This window comes from Anabrus simplex, chromosome 6, assembly GCF_040414725.1.
Source record: "Anabrus simplex isolate iqAnaSimp1 chromosome 6, ASM4041472v1, whole genome shotgun sequence".
NCBI classification, from domain to species: Eukaryota; Metazoa; Arthropoda; class Insecta; order Orthoptera; family Tettigoniidae; genus Anabrus; species Anabrus simplex.
Window position 1 is genome coordinate 260,170,183 of NC_090270.1, and position 27,571 is coordinate 260,197,753.

Sequence of the window (27,571 nt, forward strand, 5' to 3'; positions counted from 1 at the left end):
CATCATCTCCAGCCAAATATGAGAACAGGCAATCATAAATATACATATCATCATTAAATCAATGCACATATAAACACTCTCAATACGGGACCTATCTGAAACACACTTTACGGAACTCTGGTCGTTAGTGATGATTGCTTGACTGCTCCCATAACTGATTCCAACTTGTTCTGCAATATCTAACACTGTCGATCGTCGTCAATAATGTCTTTAACCACATGAATGTTTTCGTCTGCAATGAGGTCTGAGGAGGCCAACATGTTATTGATTTTTCTTATGTTCTCGTCCTTCCTTGAACTCTTTATGCCAGGCAAGCACTTGCGTCCTTGACAGTGTTTGATCACCGAACTGTGCAGTCAATCTCCGGCAAATTTCCACCACTGTAACTCCTTCACAAGCAAGAAATTTTATAATTATGCGTTGCACAGTGGAGGGGTGCACCTGTTGCTCCGACATCGTGGGTGTTACTGATGAAATGGCGGGAAATATCTAACAGCATGCTCTCCCCATTCCTAATGGTCCTGCCTGAGCATAGCAGAAGCGCGGGGCCCATCCAATGAATTGTTGATGTTCAGGAACAAAAATCTCGTTTATATTTAATCGACCTTCGTAGCTTCCACTGAAGTCTGTTTCATTTACTTATTGCTGTGAATGTACGGAAGCTGTTGAGGTATGGGTGGTGTTGAGTAATGATGATATTGTGCATCTGAATGTTACAAAAAATGTTAGTCAAAGGACTAGTCCTGCTGCAATAGTACTCTCTGGCCCAGTGAGGGCAGCAATGGCAAATTAACCACATCTTCATCTTGCCTAGTATGGTTTCTCCACAACCACATAAGCTTCAGTGGTGTTGTTTAAGGCTCCAACCAGTCTCCAGGCTGATGACTTAAGAGACAGTTACTATATTTATGCAAAATGTTTTTTAGCTTTCTTTCCAGCCGAGGTGAATCCTGGGGAGAGGGGGAGGGGGTTTTTTTGTATAAAGAGGCAATACAACTAGGCAACCATCGCTTCTTAACACTAATTGTTAGAAAAAGAAGAACGAGGTCCAATACGCCTCGTAAGTTCAATACTGTCAGGGTTGGAAGAAAACAGGAGTTGACCAAGGGATGTTTGATAAGAAAGCTGATAGTTAGGAGCCTGATGCAAGGAAGTGGAAACAATGCTAGATTTGGCTAAGAGAGAAATGAAAGAGCGCCTCCGAGAATCCCCAAAATACCTGGGGTAACCTGAAGAAGATGTAACATTAACTGCAATAACTGAAAGAAAGAAATATCTTGGGGATGATGGGAAAGCAATCTACTGAAGTGATTATCAAGATATGTCTGGGTATGACAGTTTTTAAATGAACTCTTGTGGAATGTGTTACAAAAATATCAGCAGAACATATACAGGCTATGGAAATGGTAATCTTCTGTTACCAAGCAACTGATTTTATTCAGATGTCCTGTTTCACTGGTATTCCCATGGCCAAAGAAATTGTCAGCTGGAGAGATCATATGATGTTAAAGAAATTTGAATGGGGTTAGCGATGATGATGATAATAATTTTGTGTGGCTATTTCTAGCCGGGTGCAGCCCTTGTAAGGCAGACCCTCCGATGAGGGCGGGCGGCATCTGCCATGTATAGGTAACTGCGTGTTATTGTGATGGAGGATAGTGTTATGTGTGTTGTGTGTGTTGTGTGTGTTGCAGAGATGTTAGGGACAGCACAAACACCCAGCCCCAAAGCCAGTGGATTTAACCAATGGAAGTTAAAAACCCTGACCCGGCCGGGAATCGACCTGGGACCCTCTGAACCGAAGGTCAGTATGCTGATCATTCAGCCAACGAGTTGGACATAATAACAAGAATAATAATCAGAAGAAGAAGAATAAGAAATAGAAGAAGAAGGAGCATTAATACGTAGCACAAAGACAAAACCCACATCTGAAGATCTGGTGGTGGTTGCTGTTTTAACTCTCTTGGTGCCAGGCGGTAGTGCGAGCATCCACCCTTTAAATTGCCAGAGCCGATCTGGTCGGCCGTTAACAATCCAGTCGGAAGTTGCCAGAGCCGATTACATCGGCCGGCTTAAAATTCTGTGATACACGTAATTTTGAGGCAACCTATAGTGAAGTGCATACTTTTGTTACTACCTGTAGTAAAGGGGCTACACGTCATTGTGTGCCTGGCCTTGCTTTGGCAGTTCTAAGAGGGTGTTATACATTTCACAAGAGTCGTTTCCTGTGTTTACAAATACCGCTAACCGGTCAGTAAGAGATTGCTCCTTGCAGTGAGTGGTTTTGTGACAGGAAAATGGCATGTTATTCACGTGATAATTTTTCAGCAGGTATTGATGACAATAAATTAGTGCAGTATTTAGAACAGTGCGAAGTTAACGCTGATGATTTATCGGATAGCGATAGGGAATTTAGTTCAGAGAGTAGCGATGAAATTATACCGGACACGTCCGCGGAATCACCGCAGCTAAAGGAGAGATGTTTAATTGTGTCTAACAGCACTAAAGCTGCTCTGAATATGGTGGTAGATGAAACTAGTGATAACGAATATGATGATGATGATGATGATGATGATGTCTCTGGAGAACATTTTGTGGAAATTTGTCCCAATGAACCCGACAACATTCCTCAACCTCCTGTCTCCTTCAAGAAAGTTCTTGGACCTAAACATGCCCTACCGTCTGATTCTCCGCCCATATCACACTTCTATTTACTTTTCACTTACTCTCTGCTAAACCTTGTAGTCACATATAGTCCTCTACCATTACCTAAATGCTGGACTCCGCGGGCGAAGTGTAGCGTGCCTGCCTCTCACCCGGAGGTCATGGGTTCGATTCCCGCCCAGGTCAAGAATTTTCGCCTGGTCCTGAGGGTTGGTTCGAGGTTCACTCAATCTAAGCGACCCTAAGTGATTGCAATTGAGGAGATATTTGAGGGTAGGGGACCCCGGTCTGGAAAACCAAGAATAATTTCTGAGAGGATCTGTCTCACTGACCATGATTCACCTCGTAAAGTGCAGGTACCGAACTGAGCAGCGGTCGCTTAGTAGTTCAAAGCAAATCACGGCTTTAGTGCCATACATTTCTTAATTTCATAAATTCTGTTGTATTGTAAAATTATTTTTCTAATATATACTACAACAGAAAACGAGAAACTACTTTTTCTGAAAACAAAAAACTATAATATCAACTACTATTTTTTACTTATTTAATAATTCAGAATTATTTTAATACTGTGTTGTCCACACGTAGAAAATTTGTTGTCAGTATTTGTCAAACATCGATACATACACGCGAATTTTATCGGTGAGTAAAATTGTCTTGTTTTTATTAGTGACATATGTTTGAATTTTTATTTTTTACGTTTTTATTTTTCTCGTTCAAATTAGTTATTCTATAGAATTGTATTTAGAAATACATTATACATAATTACGTATATTCTTTTGTATCGTAAATTATTTTTTCAAAGTAGATATTGAGAGAGAAAGTGCGAAAATATTTTTCTCTTCCTAAAAATAAACGTTTTCGACAACTATAAATCAACAATAAAACGTTTTTGACTCTTTATATCACTCCAAACCAGTTTATTATTCTGCGTAGTCGATATGTAGAAAATTTCATGCCGGTATTTGCTATACACCGGTAGATATACGCGAATTTTAAAATACATGTATTTCCACTGAAAACGGCCTGGCACTTTACAGTAGTAGAGTGGAGGCGGAGCTCTGGCCTCTTCCAGCTAATGGGGAGCGGCCGACTAGATCGGCTCTTGGCTCCAAGAGGGTTAAGGTAACCATCCCCTCAACTCGAGTCAGCATGGAAGAGGAAAGAGGACCTCTTCCAAAAAGAAAGAAAGACGTTGGCAAAAGAAAGGGCATGAAGGGGAAAACTGCTGAGTTGAGTGGCTGAGATAGTAGAATGGTGGCTTTCTATGTCCAAGTTAGCAGGTTCACTCCTGCCTGATCTGTAGATCTGTAGAGAGTCCCTCAGAATCTTTATTATATTTTTTCTATTTTGCACAATGGAAATTTTAATTTTTGTAGTAAGTAGTCATGCAGGAGTTTGCTTTCAGGCAATCTGAATATAAAACTACTCCTTTTCCTTTATGTGGTAACTGGCACCATCACTGTAAGGATCAATTTCTCACAATCTGATGCAGTTTTCTTTTGTCATTCTTCAGGGGAAGACTTTTTTTTATGTCTATCAAGTCTGTGGAGTGCCATATCTTTGGGTCACTTCCTTACATACTGTAGATGAACATCCTGAATATGGAGTAAGCGATTACAAACATTATACTGTAATACTGTTTACTAGCTTCTCATTCTACACAAATTATACCCATCCCTCTGACCTTCCTGGCACTATACAGCATGGAATTCAGAGTATCTTCTGCATTTAAGCACTTTTCAATATAAACAAAATAATGCCTAATATATACACATTTAAAGACAATGCACATTGTTCATTCATATATTTTGATATCATAATAAATTATGCAAACATGGTAAGCATACCACTAACTCAGATAAACCTTGTCAGTGTTAATGTCAGTTCTAAGTGTAGAAATGTGTTTCTCTTCAAATATGCCAGTCTTGTGTTGGTTGGTAGGTTTTCCTGCATGTAAAAGGATGTCTGTGGGATGAATTTTCCAAACTTTAAAGGAGTGAGTAGGTCTAAAAACAAAGTTATTATTCTTAGATGAAAACACCCTAGGCCTCACAAATCTAATACTGTTGGGAGTTGGAAGAAAGAGGAGCCTGGCACTAGTAAGCGGAAACAATATTAGTTTCTGCTAGGGACCCCTTCGTTGCCACTGGACTCTTCCAAGTTGAGAGCCCCATAGGCATATCAAGACTGGTTCTTTCTATGAGAGAAGATGTTCCTCCTTGTGATGAAGTTAGAAACAGAAATGAGCTTGGCAGGGCTGAGGAGAACTACAAGAAGTGATATTGGTAATGAGAGGGCCCCATCTATGAAAATTACAACATGAAAAGACATTGAGTTGGCCTTTGTCATTCTTTTCTACTGATCTCTCTTCTCAAACTGACCAAATGTTTTTATGTACTGTATGTTCCTGTTCCTTCCTAGCTTCCTTTCTGGTATATTTAATATTTTTTTCTGTAAATCATACAAGAAAATGATTTAGGGAGTTGCCAAAAATAATGATGATGATTATATTATATTACACCTTCCTGATTCTAGCCCTTTCCCCTCCTTGTACCACTGAAAATCTTCTATGTGTTAGTGCGATGTTAAAGCAATAGAAAAGAAAAATGACAATAATAATAAGGTGTAGGGACGTGGCACACCCATTGCCCAGTGGGAAACCACTGCAATCAGTCATCCAAGTACCAGCGGGAAAACCAAAGCATGACGAAATGCCAGCCTGAGCTGAACATTAAGCTCTCTCCAAGGCTCACAACCTTGGTAGTAACTTGGTTGGTGTGAAACATCACCAGCCCCAATCAAAAGCTTTCCAACTGTCAACTGTCAAAAGCATGGCAGGAAGTTCAGCAGAAGCTACTACCCCATGTGGTACCTAATCCACCATCGCTTTCAGTGACGCATGGAGGCTTTTGGATTCTGGGGAGCTTGCATCAACATGCTCGAAGGTGATATAGATGTTGATTCCCATAGGGAACCTGAAATATTTGTCCCAAATGAGTAAATTTATAATACCAATATTAACCAACATAGCACACTGGGGCAAAATGCTGGCAACCAGGAATGAGTTAGCTGGAAAATTTATAATGTCCAATAATGGATAATTTATATTGGTATTACACCCTTCCACCTATCATTCTTTCACTCATCTTCTCAAGAACGGGGGTTAATTGCATAAATCCTGTACAGTGGTAGGAAGTACATGTTCAGCTAGCTACTCAGGGTAAAAATATATCAACTTAGTCCTCAAAATATATTAATGTGATCGCATAAATCCTGTACAGTGGTAGGAAGTACATGTTCCAGCTAGCTACTCAGGGTAAAAATATATCAACTTAGTCCTCAAAATATATTAATGTGATCGCAGGTTCCGTTGAAGAGTAAAGATATCCGCATATTAATCATTCAACCCCCCAAAACCAAGCAATTATCCATGACATCGCTCATATCATATCATAAATTATTACTATTAGCACTTATGCTACCTTATGACTACATATTATTACCTATTCTCAGAAAGAAAATGCAGAAATTATCCTAAATCTAATTTATTAGCATGCTAATATGATATTAAATAAAATAAAAGTCGAATTGAGGGCTGTAGAGAAAAGAAAATGCAGTTACATTACATATTTAACTTGAATATATAAATTACTTCCATTAACATAGTTGAAACTGGGTAAATTATAACCTTTAATTCACAACTTCTTGTTATTACTTTGTTGAATCATCTCAGTTCATCATTTTACAAATATTTCATGGGGCAAATGAGGATTGAATCTTTATTTTAGGAGGGAGTAGTGTTTCTTCATATTTAGTTTGTTTGGATTTTTGTATTAAATTTTTTGAGACACGAGATAAACAATAAGTTTCCTAAGTAAGGTTTCAAAATGTCATCACACTTTAAATAACTATGTCTATACTAATACCAAGGATATTATCATCATATTCATTCGTACATACCAGTAGAAATCCAATATTTTATCAGTAAGTGCCATTAATAGAATTACCAATCAGTTCAAACTATGAAAGTCGTGCTGTGCGCGATTACATATTTATGTGCTACTGCAATTAAAATAAACTTTTAGATCATTTACCGCTGTGCCAATATTGATTGACCAATCTATATTCACATTGTGAAACATTTGTTCTGCTAGGCGATGTTCCTTCATATCCCTATATCTACTCCATAACGTATGTGAGATTCAATTAACCTAGCATAATCTCTCATGTAAATACTACCAATCGACCATTAATCACTTGGACTGTACCTCTATATTGATATGAGCATGACCTAACCTCGCTGCATGCGGCATTATTTACTATACAATAACCGTAACTAACACATAAATCCGTAACAACATCTTCCAACCATTGCTTACACAAAGAATAATTCATATTTCCCAATACTATTATTACTTCATAATTCTCATATATCTCTTCTTCCAGACTCATCTGCATATATAAATTCTCATCTCATTTCTTCTAAACAACCTCTTTGTTATGGTTTACTAGTCTATCGACAACAAATTCCTCTTATCAACCGCGAATTCCCAATATTTAATCCATTTCTTCTTATAATACAGTCATAATGGCCATGTCTGCTGATCTGGTCTTTGCAATATCCAGGTTTTACTCTGTAATTCACAGACTCTCTTCTTAACCTCGCCTGGTTCAATGCTAAATGATCTTTCCAAGTAGATTGGTACATAAACATCGATATTCACATTCCGTATGTGTTTACAATAACCTAAAATCATCTTACGCGCACGGTATAACTATTACTCAAATTGGCACATGCTTGTGGTTAATTTCTTAAAATCTTGCACTGATATTCACTTCCTGGCACATATAATTTATTTGTAGGCAATTCTGCACTCCTATTATTATATTTCAACAACTACAAATAACTTTGAACTGGTAATTTGGAAACTTATTACTTATCTCGTCTCGACTGGTCAGCTGCTGGCTTCCATTCGCTTCTTATGACATCTCTGAGCAATCAGCCTTGGTCCTTGTTTATGTCACAGCTGGGGATCGGTCTTGGCAGTCTGGCTTGAGCTAAAGCATCGCAGGTAGTCTTCCTCCACCAGTTTAAGTGTGCTTCATCATGACTTCGGTGTCCATGCAATAAGAAGACAACATTAATCGAGCAGAATACATATCAAGATCTTCCATTTTAACCTTTCTAGGACGTATGAATATCTATTGGTATTTCTTAATACTCAAAGATAGTAGTCTAAATATCTATAGATTTCCAAATAGGCTTGTTCTCATCAAATATATCGCCTACTGAATGTTGATTAGAGCTTCTGAATAATATCTCTGCAGTTTTTTTTGACGGTATCTGCCCACTTATTATGATGCGACTGGTCCTTTCTTTCCAATCTTTTACTGGTCCGTAGCTTTTCTTTATTCAATATTTTTAAACGAAGTGAATACGTTTTCCTCTTGTCTTGAATTATTTTTGCAGATGTAAATAACTAAATCCTTCGTTCTAACGTATATTATCTCACGGCTTCCTCTCACGCGTTGATAATATTCTTCTTAGCTCGCAATAAAAATTGCTATCTTTTTTAATGTGGTCTTCTCTTACAAAGTAGTTAAGACTAGAATGAATTCAATTATTATTTTAAGGACCATAGTTGTTCTATCTAAGAAACTCTTTTCTTTCTCGCCGGACTTTTTAAGTCTCCGCCTTCTAATTATGATCAACATGCCACATGGATACACTTCATATATATTTATGCCGCCTGAAGCTGCTCCGCACCATTTTATCCGCTGCATCTCCATATTAATGACCATCTCAACTGTAACGTAATGGTACAGTATTATATGCTTGGAGGTATCGGACACTCCTAAATACAAGATCAAACACAAGCAACAGAACTTCTTTGCAACTTTCAATGTGAACTCACTGCTATAACCTGGCTAACTGAAACGTCTCACTGACATCCTTTCACAACATCCAGTCCTAATTGCAGCAATTCAGGAAACGAGATTTATGGATGAACATGCCTTTGAATCTCAGGGTTACAGGATCTTAAAGAGTAAACCAGGCAACCGTGTAGCAAGAAATACACCTCACCTTGGTACTGGATTCATTGTCAACAAAAGGTTCCCCAATTCCAGTCACAGATTTATCCTTTCCTAACAGCCGAGTCTCAACCCTCACCTTTTGAAGTATGAACAAAATCTACACTATCGTAAATGTGCATGTTCCAGTCAATAAGGCAAATAAGATGGATCCAGACAGAACAGATGAATTCTGGGAGGAACTGGAAAACATCCTCTGTAAAATTCCAGAACATTATGGCAAAGTATCCTTCTCATCGAAGAACAAATAGAAATGGAGTGAGGCTCACTGAACTTTGCAAGACATTTAATCTGATCTTGAAATCAACTGCCTTCAAACACTTGCACAGAAAACTTGGACATCCCCAAACCTCATCCTTGGCAAGTTCCAAATAGATCATGTTGCCATCGCAAAGAAAGCACAACAGGAGATCCAGAACGTCAAAGTTCTTTGAAGTGCAAATCTTGACTCAGGCCATTATCTCTCAAAGATTAAAGTAACACTTCTTCCACGGAACACTCAGAAGATCAAGTGGAAAAAATCAACAGGTTTGATGCAGAGAAGCTTAGATCCAGTATGACACCATGGTGTCATGTTCATTTACCTTCTCCCCTAACATTTTAGTTGTGGGCTAATCGCCATTGAAATCTGTGTCCTATTATTCTAATTTTTCTTCAAACCATCTTACCCCGCTTTTCTAGTCATTTCATGTCTTATTTAATTCATATATTCCCCGAGCCTAGCGCTCGATATCATGCCTTATTCTTAAGGTTTGAAACATCCCTAGGATGTGCTGCTATCTTCTTCGGAGTTTTCTTACTGTGATGCTCCGCCCCTTAACCACTGAGAGCTCTCGGTCTCGGTAGCTCTCTCTTCCCCATCTAGCGGGCATGTGCCGCCGTTAGAGTCTAGTCGTTGGAGTGAGATGGATCGCTGGTGTGCTTGGTGTCTCCTGCAGGACCAGATTTTGGTCCACATTATGGATTATGGATAAATAATCTGTGTGAGAGGGCTCTCTCTTGCCCTCAGAGCATTTTTTGGAAATGTCTCCAGGCCGTCTGGATGTTTTAAAAATCTATTGGATAACTGTGTCGACGTGAGTATTGCGAACTGACGGTAACGCATCTTTGCAAGCTTTAGAAAACCTGTTTCTTCATGTTCTTAAGTGAAATTGATCTTCAGTACTTCGTCTATAAGTTTGGGAAAAACTATTTTTCGGACTTGAGGCGTTTTTGGTCTCCTAAATAAGTTTCATCTTCCTGTCTTGGCTTTAAATTTCATTGATTGTGTCTTTAAACTTATTCAGGTTTCCTTGTAAACTAAGTTAAATATATAGATATCTATACTAGAAAACCATGTTCTGTATGCATATTAATGCTTATCATGTTACATTTACTTTGGGTGAAAGTAAGTTATGTTTTTTAGCATTTAATATTTCCTTTGAAATTTTCTCTATCTTGAGTGAGATATATCTATATTTCTCCCTTTGGTACTTGTGGTAGTATGTTTTTCATTGATGGTAATGTGTGGAGTTAGTATCTGATTCCCTTGGAGAGAATTCCGTGATTAATCATGTCGTTATGTTGTGTAAATGAACTAAAATTCTAATAGGATAAGTAATAAGGAACTTTTACCTTTCTGAAACCGAAAGAAATAATCTTGATTTATCCAGTTTCACTGAGACTTGAGGTTTCTGAAATAATTACCTTGTTTAATTATTAAGTTAATATTTTCTTCTTTAGTTGGTCGACCACGTTAGTAATCGTTCCAATTTGTCATTTAACTTAATTTAAATAGACTATTAAGTTTCCTTTAATTGGTGGACGTTTTCTCTGTTATGGTATTTAATTTAATTTGGTTTTCTTGAAATAAAGGTATTATATTTTTCTTTTCAAGGTAAGACATGTTCTTATTTTAATTTTAGTATTTTGATATCAGGTACAGTTGTTCTTAATCCATGGTTTTAATTGGGACACCTCTCCACTAGTTCTGGTAAGTCCTTCCTTATTTATTTTAAGTGGTGTTTTGCAGTGTCTGTACTCGCTTCCCGTTCTTTGATGAACTAGTTAATTTATGGTAACTACTAGTTCGTGTTTTACTGCCATTAACGTGTAGTTGTGTTTGACTTTGTTAATGGGACAAGTATAGAGTTCACCCAGAAGCTTGAGTATCAAGATCCAGATAATTGGGAGCAATTACAAGAAGCACTAGTCAAGAAACATCCATGGTAGATTTGCGCATGTGATGTCACTTTGAGGCAAAGGCAGCTTGCTTGGCAGAAATGGAACTCACAGAAGAATCAGGACAATCTATCAAAACTCTTAAACACAAGAAAGCATGCTGCCAAAACTATCCAAGGGGTTAAGTGTGCTTTCAACAAGAACCAGCTAATACAGATAGAGGATGATTTTAAGAAGAACAATACTCAAGATTTCTATAAGACCTTCAAACGGAATCTCAGCAAAAAAAGTTCACCAAGTCTACATTTTAAGGGACAAGATGGTAAAGTTGCCTACAATGACCTGGTGAATTATTTCAAATTACTCCTCAATTGCGAAGCTCCAGAATCCAGTTTCACATTTGGAAACAATGCGCATGCCCATTCTGATTCATCACCTCCCACAAAAGAAGAAATTAGACAGATCATACATTCGCTAAAGAACAAGGCACCAGGGGAAGATCAATAATTGCCAAAATATGGAAAAGTGCAGGAAACAAGGCAATAGATAAACTAATGGAGATAATTTGCAACATTTGGGAAACTGAAGAACTTCCAGACGACAGAATGGACATGAACAATTATCGAGGCATTTCTCTGCTTTTAATAACCTACAAGATTCCATCAAAAGTGCTTCAAACTAGAGCAAAGGAACAGTTAGACTCGCAGCTGGGAGGTTTCAGGATAGGACGCTCATGTGCCAAACAAATCATGAATCTTTAATTTATCATCTCCTACCTGAAAATAGAAGTAAGAAATGTGTAGTCACCTTTGTAGATTTCAGAAAGGCTTATGATTCAATTGACCAAGCCACTCTTATCGAAATCCTGAAAGAATTTGGCCCAGATAATAAAACAAGAGCAATTATCCAACAGACTCTTACTAACACCACTTCCAAAGTGAAATTCATGGGAGAGATTTCAGATGCCTTTGAAATCAGGATGGGAGTCATACTTGAGAAAGTCATCCGTGAGTGGAGGAAGGGAATGAGCCACAAAGGTGTTGAAAAAAGGGTCAGGCTTCGCTACAGAAATATGAATCTGAATGTTGATTGCTTGGACTTTGCAGATGACCTTGCAAATTTTTCTGATTCACTAGACATAGCTGCAGAACAAATCAATGAGCTGAAGACACAAGCGGCAAAGGCATGACTCCAGATCTCCTTCGAGAAAACAGACTTTCTAATAAATATTAAGTCAGCACTGAGAATGCTAGAGGTAGGAGAAGCAAAAATCAAATGAACGGGGAAATTGAAATATCTTGGAGAGTGGGTAAATTCGAGTACTTCTGAGAAAGAAGCCTTTACATCACAGATCAGGAAAATGGAAATGGCATATCAACTAACCAAAACTGTCTACATGAAGAAATCTATATCTATTAATGCCAAGATACGACATTACTGCACAGTAATATGACCAGAGACTTAATATGCTGCAGAATGCCTTACTCTTATAGGAAAGGTCTGATCGAGAAATTAGAAATAAAAGAAAGGCAGATCTTAAGGAAAATCCTAGGGCCAACCAGAGACAATGGTGAATTTAGAAGATGACATAATCATGAACTCTACACACATGTAGAAAATATCACAGACACCATTCACAGGAAGAGAATTGTTTTCTATAGCCACATTGCCCGTATGAATCCTACAAGGCTGAGCAATAGGATCTTTAATTCATTTCTCAATAAAAAAACCAAAGAGGTGTGGTTCACTGAAGTAGAGAGAGACAGGAGGATATCCAGAAACATATTCCGCTCAAGAAGAAACTCCAACAGCATTGTGGTTTCCAAGAAAAGCCGAAACTAATAGCAAAACATAGACTGAAGCGAGGAAGGAACAGCATACGATTTGAATGCAGGAATACTGGGCGAAAGTTAAATCCCAAACATAAGGGAAAGGAAAAGGAAAAGGACAGCTGAAATAACAAGGTCTGTAGATGGCCGTAACGACAGGAATAATAATAATAATAATAATAATAATAATAATAATAATAATAATAATAATAATAATAATTGAAGGCAATTTTCTACCAGTCATCCACAGAGGTATGAAAATAATTACTGTAGATCCAATGTTGTCATGTACATAAATCATGCAAGTCATTGAATATGCTCATTCTCATGCCAAAAGGATTTCAGTCTGATGCGTTTCTGCCATAGAAACAGACATAGAAAAGCAGTGTATTATGCTATAAAATCTTTGGCTACTGACCACCAGCTTACCCATTAGGCAAAATACCTTTAAAGAATACTATACTAGAATACAAGACTGTCGTAGGACAGGTATCCTAATTATGATAAAACCTTCAATACTCGTATTTTGAAGTTTTATGATGAGCCGAAATTATTATGTTATTATATTTATGTTTCGTGTCCATGGACGTATAACGTGCGGACGTACGGACACACAGACTTCCAATATGGCGTCAAGGAACAGCACCATTAGGTCTCTGATGTGAAACATATATATTTTTTCTTTGTAGATTGTTTTTGTGACGAGTGATTGTTTTTTCTTCATCTGACAGGATAAGTTCGTAGCGATAATAAAGTTGTTTTTAGAATACGTAAAAGTGTTCTCGTGTGATATTTTTATTGCGTAAAATAGAAAATCGCATATAGAGAACGACAAATTGGCGACCGTGACAGGATATTGGAAGTTTAATGATGAAGATTGATCAAATGACCGTCGTGATTTTACGAAAGGCGCTGATATCCCGAGGGTTACCGACGGCCGGGAGCAAGTCGGAACTACAAGAGAGACTACGACAGGATCTGATCGAAAATGAAGAAGACCCAGGTAGCTTCGATTTTGAAGTCGTCTCGGAGAAGGAAGCCAACGACCGGATGCTTACGCAACTAACTACCTTGATCGGGACACAATCTGAAGAGATAAAAGGCCGAATCGATTCCTTGGTAAGAGATCTGAAAGAAGATATTACAAAAATTAATAATAAAATCAACAACGTAGAATTAGATGTAGACAAAGTAGCAAATGAAATGCATACCTTGGAAAACAAAGTCGAAAAAAAGATTGGCGAAATCGAGCGGGAATCCAACCAGTTTAAAACCGAAGTAGACCGGAAACTTACGAAGTTTGAATCTGAGGTTAAGAGAAAACTTTCAACCCTGGAAGAAAACATTTCCGTAGGCAAGAATCTCTACTAGGTAGGACGAATATACCTACGGAGATATACTTACAACTTGTCAGCCAACAACTAAAAGCATCAGCAGGGACTTGGTGGCAGAATATAAAAGGGCTCAGTCTCGACTGGGAGGAATTTAAGAAGGAATTCATCCAGAAATTTGACTCAGAGTTTGTCCAAGCGTCGGTCCAAAAGAAGTTCCTTACAGAAACACAAACCAGTGGGATGAGAGCAGGAACTTTCATAATTCAAAAACTCCAACTATTTAAACGAGTCCATGAAAAAGAAAATATTGACACGAGCGTTCCTTATATAATCGAGCTGCTACATGATAAGGTACGATCACTTATTAAAGTGGCACAACCAAAAACTTTTGAAGAGCTCCGTCACATCGTAGCAAAACTGGACGAGGAAACCAGCTACCATCCCTCGAGAACGAAAATCTCAACAGCGGAGATACCCAAGAAATGTTACCGTTGCGGGCAGATCGGGCATTTTAAGGGACAATGTCCGGAAAACTAGCTTGGGACCGTTCGAGCTGGGGAAAGGAGGGTTCCGGAATGAAGCATCCCCAGATACATGACACCTGGCTGGAAGGTAAATATATTGGTCAAATTTGTAGTGATGAGCCTAGTTCACCCCACCCGGCTATTAATTTGACGATTGATGATAAGCCGGTAATCGCTATCCTTGACACTCAAGCTTCACACTCGTTTGTGAGCATGAATGTGGCTAAATTTTTAGAACCCATCCGTCCTGATAAGGTGGAAACAGTCAGAGGGGCAGTTCGTCACACACATTATCAGATTGATGGTTGTACTTTCCTTCGAGCCAAATGCTCCTCGGAAGTCATAGACATACCAGTAAAGGTTATCAAGGATTTGATACCTGACATAATCTTAGGACATGACTTCTTAACTAAATATGGGGTAGTGATAGATTACACAGCTAATGAAATATTCCTTGGTAATAGGAAAAGATGTAGACTGGCATGGGTTGAAAATAAAGCTCTCGAGTCACAAACAGTAGAACCCAAGGTATGGGCGGAACTGAAAACAGGACCGTTGAAGGTGGAGGAGAAGGAAAATCTTGAGAAATTACTGAATAAGTTCCCGGAGGTCATCACTGATAAAATCGGGTTTACTACAACGGTAAAACATAAAATAACATGCAAGGATAATACACCAGTCAAACAAAGGCCCTACCCACTGAACCCAGATAAGCGAAAATTTGTAATAAGGAAGGTCAAGGAAATGGAGAACCAAGGTTTGATTGAGCCTTTGGTATCAAGATGGGCTTCTCCGATAGTATTGCCTAAGAAAAAAAGTGGGGATTACCGACTGTGTGTAGATTTACGTCAAGTTAATAACAAGACTATGTCCGATGCTTACCCCATGCCGGATCTACGCCACCTGATAAAGCAAGTGAGTGGGGCAAAAGTCTTCAGTACCCTCGATTTAAACTCTGGCTACTGGCAAGTCGAAGTCGAAGAAGAATCTCGACCGATGACTGCTTTTTGTACCCCAAGAGGACTTTATCAATTCAGAGTCATGCCATTTGGTCTTAAGAATGCTCCAGCCACCTTTATGCGTCTGATGGACGAAGTCTTATCAGGATATACAGGGGAATTCTGTCAGGTCTATTTGGATGACATCCTCGTATATAGCAAGACATTTTCGGACCATTTGGAACACCTAGCTAGAATATTAGAAAGACTGAGGATCCACGGACTTACTTGCCAAGTCAAGAAGTGTCAATTCGCATCAAACTCGGTGGAGTACTTAGGTCATGTAGTGACGGACAGGGGATTAGAGAGACAAATTGAAAAGAATAGGGCCATTCAAGAACAAGAAAGACCTCGAACGAAACGCCAGGTACGTCAATTTTTAGGCCTCTGCGGGTGGTACAGTAGTTTTGTGCCGCACTTTGAGACGAAAGCTGCTCCGTTAACCGACCTCCTCAACAAGAACATACTATTTAAATGGACTCAGAGGGAAGAAACAGCCTTCCAGGAGATAAAAAGAGCTATTTGTGATGCTCCAAATCTAGCCTATCTGGATACAAACCGGGAGGTCTGCTTACAGACGGATGCGAGTGACGTCGGTCTTGGGGCTGTACTGTTTCACGAGAAACAAGGAGGAAGCAAGGATATAATTGAGTATGCCAGTAGGAAACTTTCTGCTTCCGAAAGAAACTATTGTACAGCCGAGAAGGAAGCATTAGCAGTGGTGTGGGCTGTCGGGAAGTTTAGAGGTTACCTAGAGGGAAGGAAGTTCAGGCTATTTACGGATAACTCTTCACTTCAGTGGTTGAACCAAGTATCTGGATCGAAGTCCAAACTCATGCGATGGGCCTTGATCCTTGCCGACTTTGACTTCGAGATTTGTCACGTTCCTGGGGCGACCAATCAAGCGGCGGATAGCCTATCAAGAAATCCTGAGGACGGGCAGGTATCAGCGACGAATTTATTAGAGAGAGAGATCCCTCTGCCAGCTAAAGGGCCTCAAACCGATCATGTGCTTCTTGCTATCCATCGAAGGAATAATGAGATCGATTTGGAATTAATAAGGAAATGGCAAACTGAGGACATGTCCTGTAACCGAATGAAATCCTGGATCAGCAAACGCAGCACTAATCGTCAAGCTGTCCCAGTCCAGTTTAAGATGTGCTATAAGAACTTCCGACTCGAAGACGGCATACTCAAATACATTTCACATCTGTCTGGATCTTCCCCGGTCATCGTCATCCCGAAGTCGCAAACCACGAGGATTTTGAATAAATATCATGATGATCCAGAAGCAGGGCATCCTGGTCAAGAGGAAACATATTCTTCGATTCGGCGACGTTTTTTCTGGATACACATGCGTCAAGAAATTAAGAACTACGTTCAAGCATGTGTTATCTGTGCTCACACTAAGGCGAACAATCAGAAGGCGAGTACCAGCATGAGAGGACGACGACCCCATCAACCTTGGGAGGTACTCGCTATTGACCTTATGGGACCCTACCCAAGGACATCTCGGGGAAAAACGGGAATAGTCATGGTGACTGACCTATTCACCAGATGGGTGGAAGCATTCGCCATTCCCGAAGCTACATCGGGACGTATCATACACCTCTTAAGGACAGAAGTCTTCAGTCGTTATGGATATCCTCGGTGTATACTCACAGACAATGGTAGTCAATTCACTTCGAGGCAGTGGTTGCAAACTTTGTTAGAATGGGGAATCGAACACTGGACGACACCAATCTACCACCCACAAGCGAATCCAACCGAACGGAGAAATCAGGAGCTGAAGAAGATGTTCCGAATTCACCTGGTTGACAAAGAACATACCAAGTGGGACCAACAACTACATGAGTCCCTTTTGGCCATCAGACAGCGGATTAATCGCGTCACAGGTTTCTCGCCCGCAGAACTTTTTCTTGGACGTCCAATTAAGAGAACCGGCGACTGGGACTTCATACATAGACGAGAGGAGGAACCGGAGGGTCTTGATACATGGTATGTACATAACCAGCAGCGAATGCAACAGGCACATAGCCAAGCCGAAGAGCGTTCCAGGAGAGAAGCCGAGAACAACGATACACCGGAAGAAACGGAGCTCAGACCGGGAACACTAGTTCTTCGTCGAAACCACCCCCTCAGCAACAAGCATCAAAAGTTCCACGCTGGGATGGCCCCAAAATGGCTCGGACCTTTTGAGGTGGAGAAAAAGTTGGGAAATGGTGTGTATCTTCTGAAAACTATGCCGCCGACGAAGGTGCATACGTCAGAATTAAAGGTATTACCCCAACCCCTAACAGAAGGCGGAGGGACCGGCGAGTGGGAACTCTCTAAAGGACCCCAGAAGGACACGAACTCCAGAGAGGATCAACATGTGTCGGTACCGACATTGGAGGATGAGAGAACTGAAGACATGGAGATAAGGGACCTCTAGGTATAATTTAAGACCTAGAAACAGAAAGGTCCGGAATCAGTATTGAAGGTTTTAGGGGGGAATAATTGTCGTAGGACAGGTATCCTAATTATGATAAAACCTTCAATACTCGTATTTTGAAGTTTTATGATGAGCCGAAATTATTATGTTATTATATTTATGTTTCGTGTCCATGGACGTATAACGTGCGGACGTACGGACACACAGACTTCCAATATGGCGTCAAGGAACAGCACCATTAGGTCTCTGATGTGAAACATATATATTTTTTCTTTGTAGATTGTTTTTGTGACGAGTGATTGTTTTTTCTTCATCTGACAGGATAAGTTCGTAGCGATAATAAAGTTGTTTTTAGAATACGTAAAAGTGTTCTCGTGTGATATTTTTATTGCGTAAAATAGAAAATCGCATATAGAGAACGACAAGACATTGGGCAAATTCTGACTTTTTTTTTTTTTTTGCTATTTGCTTTACGTTGCACCGACACAGATATGTCTTATGGCGACGACGGGATGGGAAAGGCCTAGGAATGGGAAGGAAGAAGCTGTGGCCTTAATTAAGGTACAGCCCCAGCATTTGCCTGGTGTGAAAATGGGAAACCACGGAAAACCATCTTCAGGGCTGCCGACAGTGGGGTTCGAACCCACTATCTCCCGATTACTGGATACTGGCCGCACTTAAGCGACTGCAGCTATCGAGCTCGGTTCTGACATATTTCATATAAGCATCAAAACTTTTAAGAGCCATGCGGATAGTGGGTTCAAACCCCACTGTCAGCAGCTCTGAAGATGGTTTTCCGTGTTTTCCCATTTTGTACCTTAATTAAGGCCACGGCCGCTTATTTTCCCACTCCTAGGTATTTCCTATCTCATTGTCTCCATAGGACCTACCTGTGTCAGTGCGACGTTAAGCAAATTGTAATTTAAAAAACTCCCAAGATGAAATAATGAACTGGCCTACTAATGAAAGCTAAGAAAGACTACATGAGGACTAATTATGGTCAATAATGGTTTATTTGACTAACATAATTAGGGAGCAGATTTTTATGTGCTAAAAAAGTAAAAAACATTTATTTTTTATGTGCTTAAAACCTAAAATTATGTGATAAAAATTTAAAAATATTCTGCTTTAAATATCACATAACCACTTGCATTCAAGAGGTAAATAAATATAATTTTTAAAAATTAAAATATGGTGCTACCAAACGAGCTCCTTAAGACAAATGGATGTCTGTATATGGAAAAGTACAGTACAGTATATTAATTTTTGACGTACCTGACTGGATATTATGGCACTTATAAAAAAGGTAATGTTTTGTTTAACTTTAGCATGAAAACCTATCATCTTTGAAAAAATTGTACCAGTTCGTACTCGCCAATCACACACTGGAATATTAGTTGCAAGAAGTAGTCTCAAAAAAATTGCAGTAAACAACAAAGATCATCCCCAAATTGGCCACCACAAATGCATGCCAATTATTTCTGAAGAACACCTTATACTGCAAAAACGATCACTCCACATCGCAGGATGTCAGACGTGCATAGTTAAAGAGAGGAATGTCACTAACACATATGCCTTCAATTTCACCAACATGAGCACCATCCAATACTTGAGCAATTTTGCACATTTTTTTAAACCCTCCGTTTTTATAGAACACATTTTGATATTTGGTCTTTAACAGTCCCTGTACCTGCGAAGCTGAGGGTGAACCTAATTTATTTTCAACAGCCCGCACTTCTTTTACTGTTTTGGATAACAGGTTAGTGAATTTTTCAAGTATGTCTATGGTTTTACACAAGAATCTTAGGTTGGCAGATATAAACACCAAATCACTTTTCAAAGAGCTGTCTTTCAGTAACTCTTGAAGAATTTCAATTGAAGATATGTTGTTTTTAACTAGTGCATTTACAACTGATGTGAAACTTTCAAAATTGGCTGTGTAGTATACCACTGCACTACACCAGGTAAACCACCACGTGACAATAGGCAGAGGAGGAAATGCAAGACCTAGGGTTTTTGTCTTTAAACAGATCGATTTTTGAGGGAGCTTTTACAAAGACTTTTTTGCCATTAGACACTTATTTATCCACTTTCGGATATTGAGCCCGTACACTTTCACATAACCTGTGTAGAGCATGAACTACGTAACTTACGCATATAATTTTCGGAAAGCTTACAGGAAGGCCTTTGGCTGCTTTTTGCATGTAAGCTGCACTACCAGTAAGTAGAAGCAATACATTGTCGTATTTTACAACTTTTAGCCGAAGTAAGTGCATGGTTTCATTAAACAACCTAGCTACAGTGACGTGGTTTGCAGCAGGTACTTCTTTACATGCTAGCAAATAAGAATGTTCACAAGCAGTTTTGTCGTTCAATACACCATCTACATTTCCTAATTTTCTACCACTTGAATCAGTGGTTTCGTCAATGCTCACCCACAGTTTTTTGCTATCACATATGGCCCAAATTCTTTGTGAAGTTTCTTCGTAACATTTTGGAAGATAGTTTTTCCTTAATGTGGATTTGTCTGGAGGCTCAAAATTACTGTATTTTGTTAGGAAATTTTGCAGTCCCAGATTATTTATTTTGCCAAGAGGAATGTCGGTACAAACAAATGCTATGCATAAATCTAGATAATAACTGGGAGTATTTGGATGGGCCTACATTTGAAGTAGCTGGTTCATCCATTAGTAATTGTCACGAATGCATATGCAAAGCAGCTGCAATGTGCTTATTTCCAGACAAATGCTGGGTTACTTGAGAACGTTGATCTGCACTTACTGTTTTACCACATGGTTGGCAAAAACAATACTTTTCCATCGGTAGTGAAAATGTTCTTAAGTTCTTCTATGTATTGTTGAAGATACAATCTTGTACTCGACTTCACTTTCGGAATTGTTCTGCAGGTTACACATGCATTTACGGTGAATCACTGTTTCAATAAAAAAGAATAGCAGCAAGACAATGAAAAAAAATTTCTTCTCTCTTAGAAATTCAGAAAAATCACATGACCATGGGAATGATATATGGACCTAAACAACTAACTTTACTCTTAGAAGTGACACAATCCCACCAAGAATATCGTTCCAGTCCCCAGTGCGCAGTTTAATTTATGGTATTCTCTGCCACCTTATATCTCTGTGATTGTCTTTTGCTGACATTCTATAAACAAAACCAGAGAGCTGGCTGACTAATACGAGCGAGTCAGAATCAAAGAGGATATAACAGAATAGAGATGAAAGTCAATAATAAATTTTGGTTCCAAGACAGATGGTGCCTTGTAGTTTCAGTTTGGAATCAGAGATTGTACCGCAATACGCATTCTGTGCAATACCTTACTTTTATTATCAACAGATAGCACAGAGAGGTGACTTCCGCCGTACTAATGCGCATCCGGTTATTCTCACCACCCCTCCCACCACCCTCAATCGTATTCCCCCCCTCCTTCATCCCTCCCATCAAAACCTCCCCTCCCCTTCTATGATGATTATAATGCAGTTCTACTATTTCCAGTCCCAATACATTATAATTCATATATTTTTATTTTCAAGTACTTGCTATGTCCTAAATAATGATCTATCGCCATAAGACCTATCTGTGTCGGTGCGACGTAAAGCCCCTAGCAAAAAAAAAAAAAATGATCTGATACCCCCTAGTTCGTATGGCACACTATGTTATTGAGAGCATAACCTCATACTACAAAGTATCTTTACCTTGAAATGAATGACAAAGCTGATATTATGACAAATAATAAATCCCTTCTAAAGTAAGACACCAGAGCACAGCATACACAATATATGGGTATCACATCAGTATCCAAGTACCACATGAAAATAAAAATAACAGAATTAAGTGCACTGAGACAGGAAATATATAGAAATACATTAACAGGACCATTGAGCTTCCAGCCCCTGAGGTGTACTCAAACAGGAAATTCAGGATTTCAGGAGGACTGCCAAAGGAACAAGCACAAGGAACAAATATTTACAGCACAAGCACATGGGCACTTGGAATTCAAACAACACAAATACTGTAGCACCATGGAAACTACCGGTATCACTTAAAATCAACATTAGTTCAAACAAAGTTAATTGATTGGATAAAGTCGGATTCAGTGCAATCCAGCAATATTATCTCTGTAATACTTGATGTTATACAACTAGTTCTTTGTCAGAAGGGCCCACTGATTGAGGTTAGAATTGACATACTTCACTTCGAGACAAACGGCCTTTAATTATTAAAATCGTTCTTTTCATGCCTACTTGCCTGCCATCTACAGAATCTTCCTACAACTATCTACACATTGTGAATGACCTCCAGCGCCATCTAAAAGTTAGACCTGAAGCTAGCTACAGATTGGAACCATAAGCCCTCGTAGACTTTCACTGGGGTGCTTAGAATGCTAGCATTCGGTGACCAGCAGGTCTTCGAACTTCCAGAGGTAAGTCCATAAATAGCCACAACATTCAGAAATATGACATAAGATACACTGTTAAAAAAAAAAACAAGAAAAAAAAAAAAAAAAAAAAAAAACAAGACCGTAATCATAAAATAAGAATATGAGCACCATTTTATAACACAGTAGCATCTTAAATTTTATTGAGTAATGTATAACACTGATTTATGTGCTTATTATAGATTTTATTAAAATATGTATTTACATAAAAAATTGTGAAAATATGTTTTTATGTGGAATAAGATTAGGTTTTAATGCTTGGGGATACACAAGAGGAATAATAAATGTAACTTGTGTTAAAACATGCACAAAATAATATGTACTTTCATAAAAATCCACTCCCTAATTTGTAATTTGTGCTTTCAGGTCCATATTATTATTATTATTATTATTATTATTATTATTATTATTATTATTATTATTATTATTATTCTCATTTAGGGCCATTAGAGAACGTCACGATAACTGAAAGAACAAATTTAATTCTACACATATGCATGAACTGTTAACCATTCGCTGATAAATATTATGATTTTCATGGTTTCTTCCTTTCTGTATGGTGTTTCATTTTAGCCAGGGACAGTTTTATTAAGTTTTCTCAAAACTAGCTTTGACTGAGGTACTTTTAGCATGAGGCGATTCAGCTGTTCAATAGAAAGTACACATCTGTTGCTAGGAATTGTAAGCAATAAAAAGCATGCACTCACTATTTGAAATCCATCTGAGAGGGTACAGTTTGAATTAGTTATAATAAAGTGTGGTCTGCTTACATCACCCAGATGTAGACTGTTCTCCGATTGACAGGGGGACAGTGCAGCATGACTGTATGCCATTTTGATTTGAACAGTGAAATTGTATGTTATAGTTGTAGGCTGAGACACATTGACCTTTGTTGGAGTCAAGCAGAGTTCAAAGTCTGGTGTACACTGTAACAGATATCAACAATAACAACTTTAATGAGGAAAATTCTATTAAAGAAATAGTAGTCATAACAATCTGTTTAATTAATACTGCTTCATATCTTAAAATTATGTACGGTTTCAAACACATAGGGAGTGAACTGATGCTAAATGCAAGGTTGGATATAGAGAATAATAATGTTATGGGCTTTATGTCCCACCAACTACTTTTACGGTGTTTGGAGACGCCGAGGTGTTGGAATTTACTCCCACAGAAGTTCTTTTACATGCCAATAAATCTACTGACTTACGGCTGATGTATTTGAGCACCTTCAAATACCACCGGACTGAGCCAGGATCGAAAGTGCCAAGTTGGGGTCAGATGGCCAGCGTCTCTACCGTCTGAGCCACTCAGCTCGGCTGGATATGGAGATAAGCAAAAGTGTACAACAGGCGAATGCATTCTACCAAAATATTATTTTGTAGAAGAAGGATGTACCAAGGAAGTGCAAGAAAATGATAAACAACAACAAGAAGAACACGTAGTACTTCTTACTCAGGCAAACCGATTGCTGCTGCTAAGACAGGAGATAATTATAACTGTAGACTGGGTTGCCTCAAAAAATTCAATGGTATTCAACAGGATAGTATATTGGGATATTTTTATTCTTTAGACTTTAAGAACACACAAAACACTTAACTTCATGGCCTAACAGATAAGAGAGAGACAAAATATTACAGGTCAAATTCTCATTTAGGGCCATTAGAGACCATGTCAAGTAATTATAAGGCATTTCTGGAAGCCTTTTATGTTATGAGAAAAACAAAACAAAACTGCCAGTGTCTGAGAAAGCATTCATCGCACTACATGTTACAACAAAAAGCTTGTAGATAGTCTGTGCAAATTATTAGCAGTAAGTAAGTTACTTCATGATACGCATGGTAAAATTCAGAGTGAAAATGCTGTACCTGATGCAGTTCATGAAGCTGTTCACAACCAAATATGTAGGTTAATGATAAAAGAATACATTATGGCAGTAAGGAGAAAGTGTATCTTGTTGCTAGAGGACATGTACAGAATGTTCCAGTACTTGCTAAAACAGTTTAATACCACTTTTATCTTGATTATTTTCATACGCATTGTGGTTGTTCATATAGGCTGCATTAAGTTGATGTATGCTGTATGTGCAAGAGCCTCTCTGTGAAGCTTCGGGATCCTTGCTTAAATGATGTTGAAAAAAAAAAAAGAAACGTTGGTGCTGAATTGGTTGTACATAAAAGGTGTGCCACAAGGTTTTATTCCTTAATAAAGGAAGCACAAGAAAGTGGTGATGATGATTCCTAATGAAACTCACAGATACTGGTCAGTTTGAATGTGTGGTTCATCATTTTCCAGTTTGCGGCAATTTGAATGTACCAATATAATTATCTCAACACTGATAAAACAGGTGATGTTATGAGTCTGCCTCAATAGAAATTTTGGCTGCATTAAACATCTTCTCCAGCAAGCAAATCAGATCTATACTCTTCACACAATACAATAAACTGGATTGTATAAGCAAGTTGTATGGCAGATTTAGTGTAAATGTGGTATGTACTGAAGACATTTTGTACTTTAAATTCTGGTGGCCTAAAATATAGAAGAACAAGTTTCAGTGATGAGTTACTCTGCCCAGGAGTTCCACATGGCCAGAGGGAGCCATTCAAAGTTTCCAGTTATAAATACTTTGCTTATAGCCATGATAAAAAGGGAAGATTTGTAGTCAGCATTGTCAATGGAGAGGATTTGGAACACACATTCATGGTTGTTACACAAACTACTGTTCCTCCTCTGCCTCAAGATAAATTCTACCCAGCAAGTTGTGTTCCACCCCCAAAATAACAGTTGATTTAAAGAAGCTAAAAGATTATCTGCATGGGTACATCTTCTATGATGAACTCTACAGGCGCGCAACAGTCAATGAAGCAACTAAGCTTCACAACAAGAATAGTGGTGATGAAAGTGATTGAGAGTAGGCCAAGCAACTTTTATCCTATGGTTTTCTGTAAAACTATGCTATTTGTAAAACACATTCATACTGCCTTTATATTCTAAGCAGTAGCCAGAAACTTTACTATTATGTAAATCAGATTATTCAGTAAAAGTAAGAAAGAAAAAGGGAACTGCCTTTATGTGTTATAAGAAGCACATATGAACATTTCTGTAAAGTTGTATATTATAGCATCCTTTTTTCATGTTTACTATTTTGAGAGTTTCTCAGTAACTTTCAGTTTGAAGTATTTTTCTCTTTATTGTTGACTTGATCAGTAACCTCTCAAATAAACACTGTTTTCACCTCCACATTAATTTTACAGCCTTTCAAAGAGTACAAAAGATTATGATGATTATGGAAAGGGGACAAGTTTAAATTTCTAATACCGGTACTCTCTTATTAGAACCAAAATAACAAATTCAATGTTTGTGAAGGCCAACTTACTTTAAGAGGCACCCTCTTTGAGGCAAAGCTTAAAACCTACAGAAAAATTCACGTTGCTTATAAAACAGACTTTTCTTTCTTTCTTTCTTTCTTTCTTTCTTTCTTTCTTTCTTTCTTGAAAATGTGATTTTATAACATTTCTGTTCTGATTCAATTCCTACAATGTTTCATAATATGCAATTGTACATAGAAGAATGAATGATTGAACAAACTGTATTCTTATACTGCTAGGTAATGCAACAAAAAACAACAAAAAATACAACTGAGAAGACAAAACATGATTTCCTTTCATTTGTTTTAGTTTCCCAATTGTAATCTGATTATTCACATTTATATCTATATATTAAAAAAGTGTACTAAAAACCTTTGTCCAATTTGTCCAACCATTCTACTGGATCAATTTGCTCTATTTCTGTTTTATTCTCTCCAGAATTACCTGCCAATGAATCATCAGGCATCGATATGTCAGTCAATGAGTAGTCCTAAAATCAAATTACTAAATGACCACTCCAATAATTGCTGGTGAAGGCCTACGCTGGCCCGCAATACATTCTGTACTTAGCGAGTTGCACTCAGTTAATATCTTTATGTAAAGACTAGCTGTTACCCACAGCTTCACTCGCGAGGATTTGGTAAGTTGATAAAAATTAATTGTTCCTTGGTATTGCACTAAGACATTATCTGAAAATCCCTAAAGTATAAAAACTCACAGAAAAATTGCATTTCCTTTAATCCATAGCCTCTTTGTAAACCACATTTGTGGTATTGGCTTTTGAGGCTAAGATGACCAGGCTGCTAACAGAGCTTTAAGTTGAAGGGTTTCTTTATTTCTAAAGGAGATTCCAAATACCGATTTTCACGTCTGTAACATCTTACTTTTTTTGAGATATAAGTATCCTCATAAAGAGAATTCAACTCCTCCTTCACTTATTTTCGATCTCCAGCTTAAGTTGATTTTCCAAAAACAAAAAGTACGTGTTTCTTTATTTTTAAAGGGGATTACAAATACCAGTTTTCACGTCTGTAACATGTTAAGTTTATGAGATATACTGTATATATACTCATTTTAAAAACAGATCCACTCCTAGGCTGAGTGGTCAGTGTTGAGGCCTTCGGTTCACAGGGTTCCGTTCGATTCCAGGCTAGGACGGGGATTTGAATCGCATGTGATTAATTCATCTGGCTCGGGGACAGGTTGTTTGTGTTTGTCCTAACACTCTCCTCTTCATATTCACTCAACACATCACATTACCAACCACAACAGGAACAAACAATAGTAATTACATCCCTACACACGGGGTTGGCATCAGGAAGGGCATCCAGCCGTAAAACAGGGTCAAATCCACATGTGCAACACAGTTCGCACCTGCAACCGCACAGGTGTGGGAAAAGCGGTAGAAGAAGAAGATAATCATTTTAAAAATTCACCCGCTTTTTTAATTATTTCACCCCCTTAAGTGGATTTTCCAAAAAAAGTGTGTTCATTTATTTTTAAAAGAGATTCCAAGTACCAGTTTTAACGTCTGTAACATCTTCAGTTTGTGAGATATTATGTGTATGCATGTAAAGAATTCAACTCCTTCCTCACTTCTTTTCACCCCCTCACCCTTTAAGTGGATTTTCTGAAAACAAAAATTTGTGTTCTTTTATTTTTAAAGGAGATTCCAAATATCAATATCCAAATACTAATTTTCATTCAT

The 27,571-nt window shown here is 38.3% G+C and overlaps 1 protein-coding gene across 1 annotated transcript in view; it reads right to left on the reverse strand.

Annotated features, from left to right (window-relative positions):
- LOC136875966 (adenylate cyclase type 6) overlaps positions 1-27,571 on the reverse strand; it is a 364,554-nt gene that overhangs the window by 123,727 nt on the left and 213,256 nt on the right. Inside the window, exon 18 of the mRNA XM_067149581.2 lies at positions 23,266-23,421. Within this exon, the coding sequence (XP_067005682.2) occupies positions 23,266-23,421 (156 nt within the window). The remainder of the gene's footprint in view (positions 1-23,265; positions 23,422-27,571) is intronic.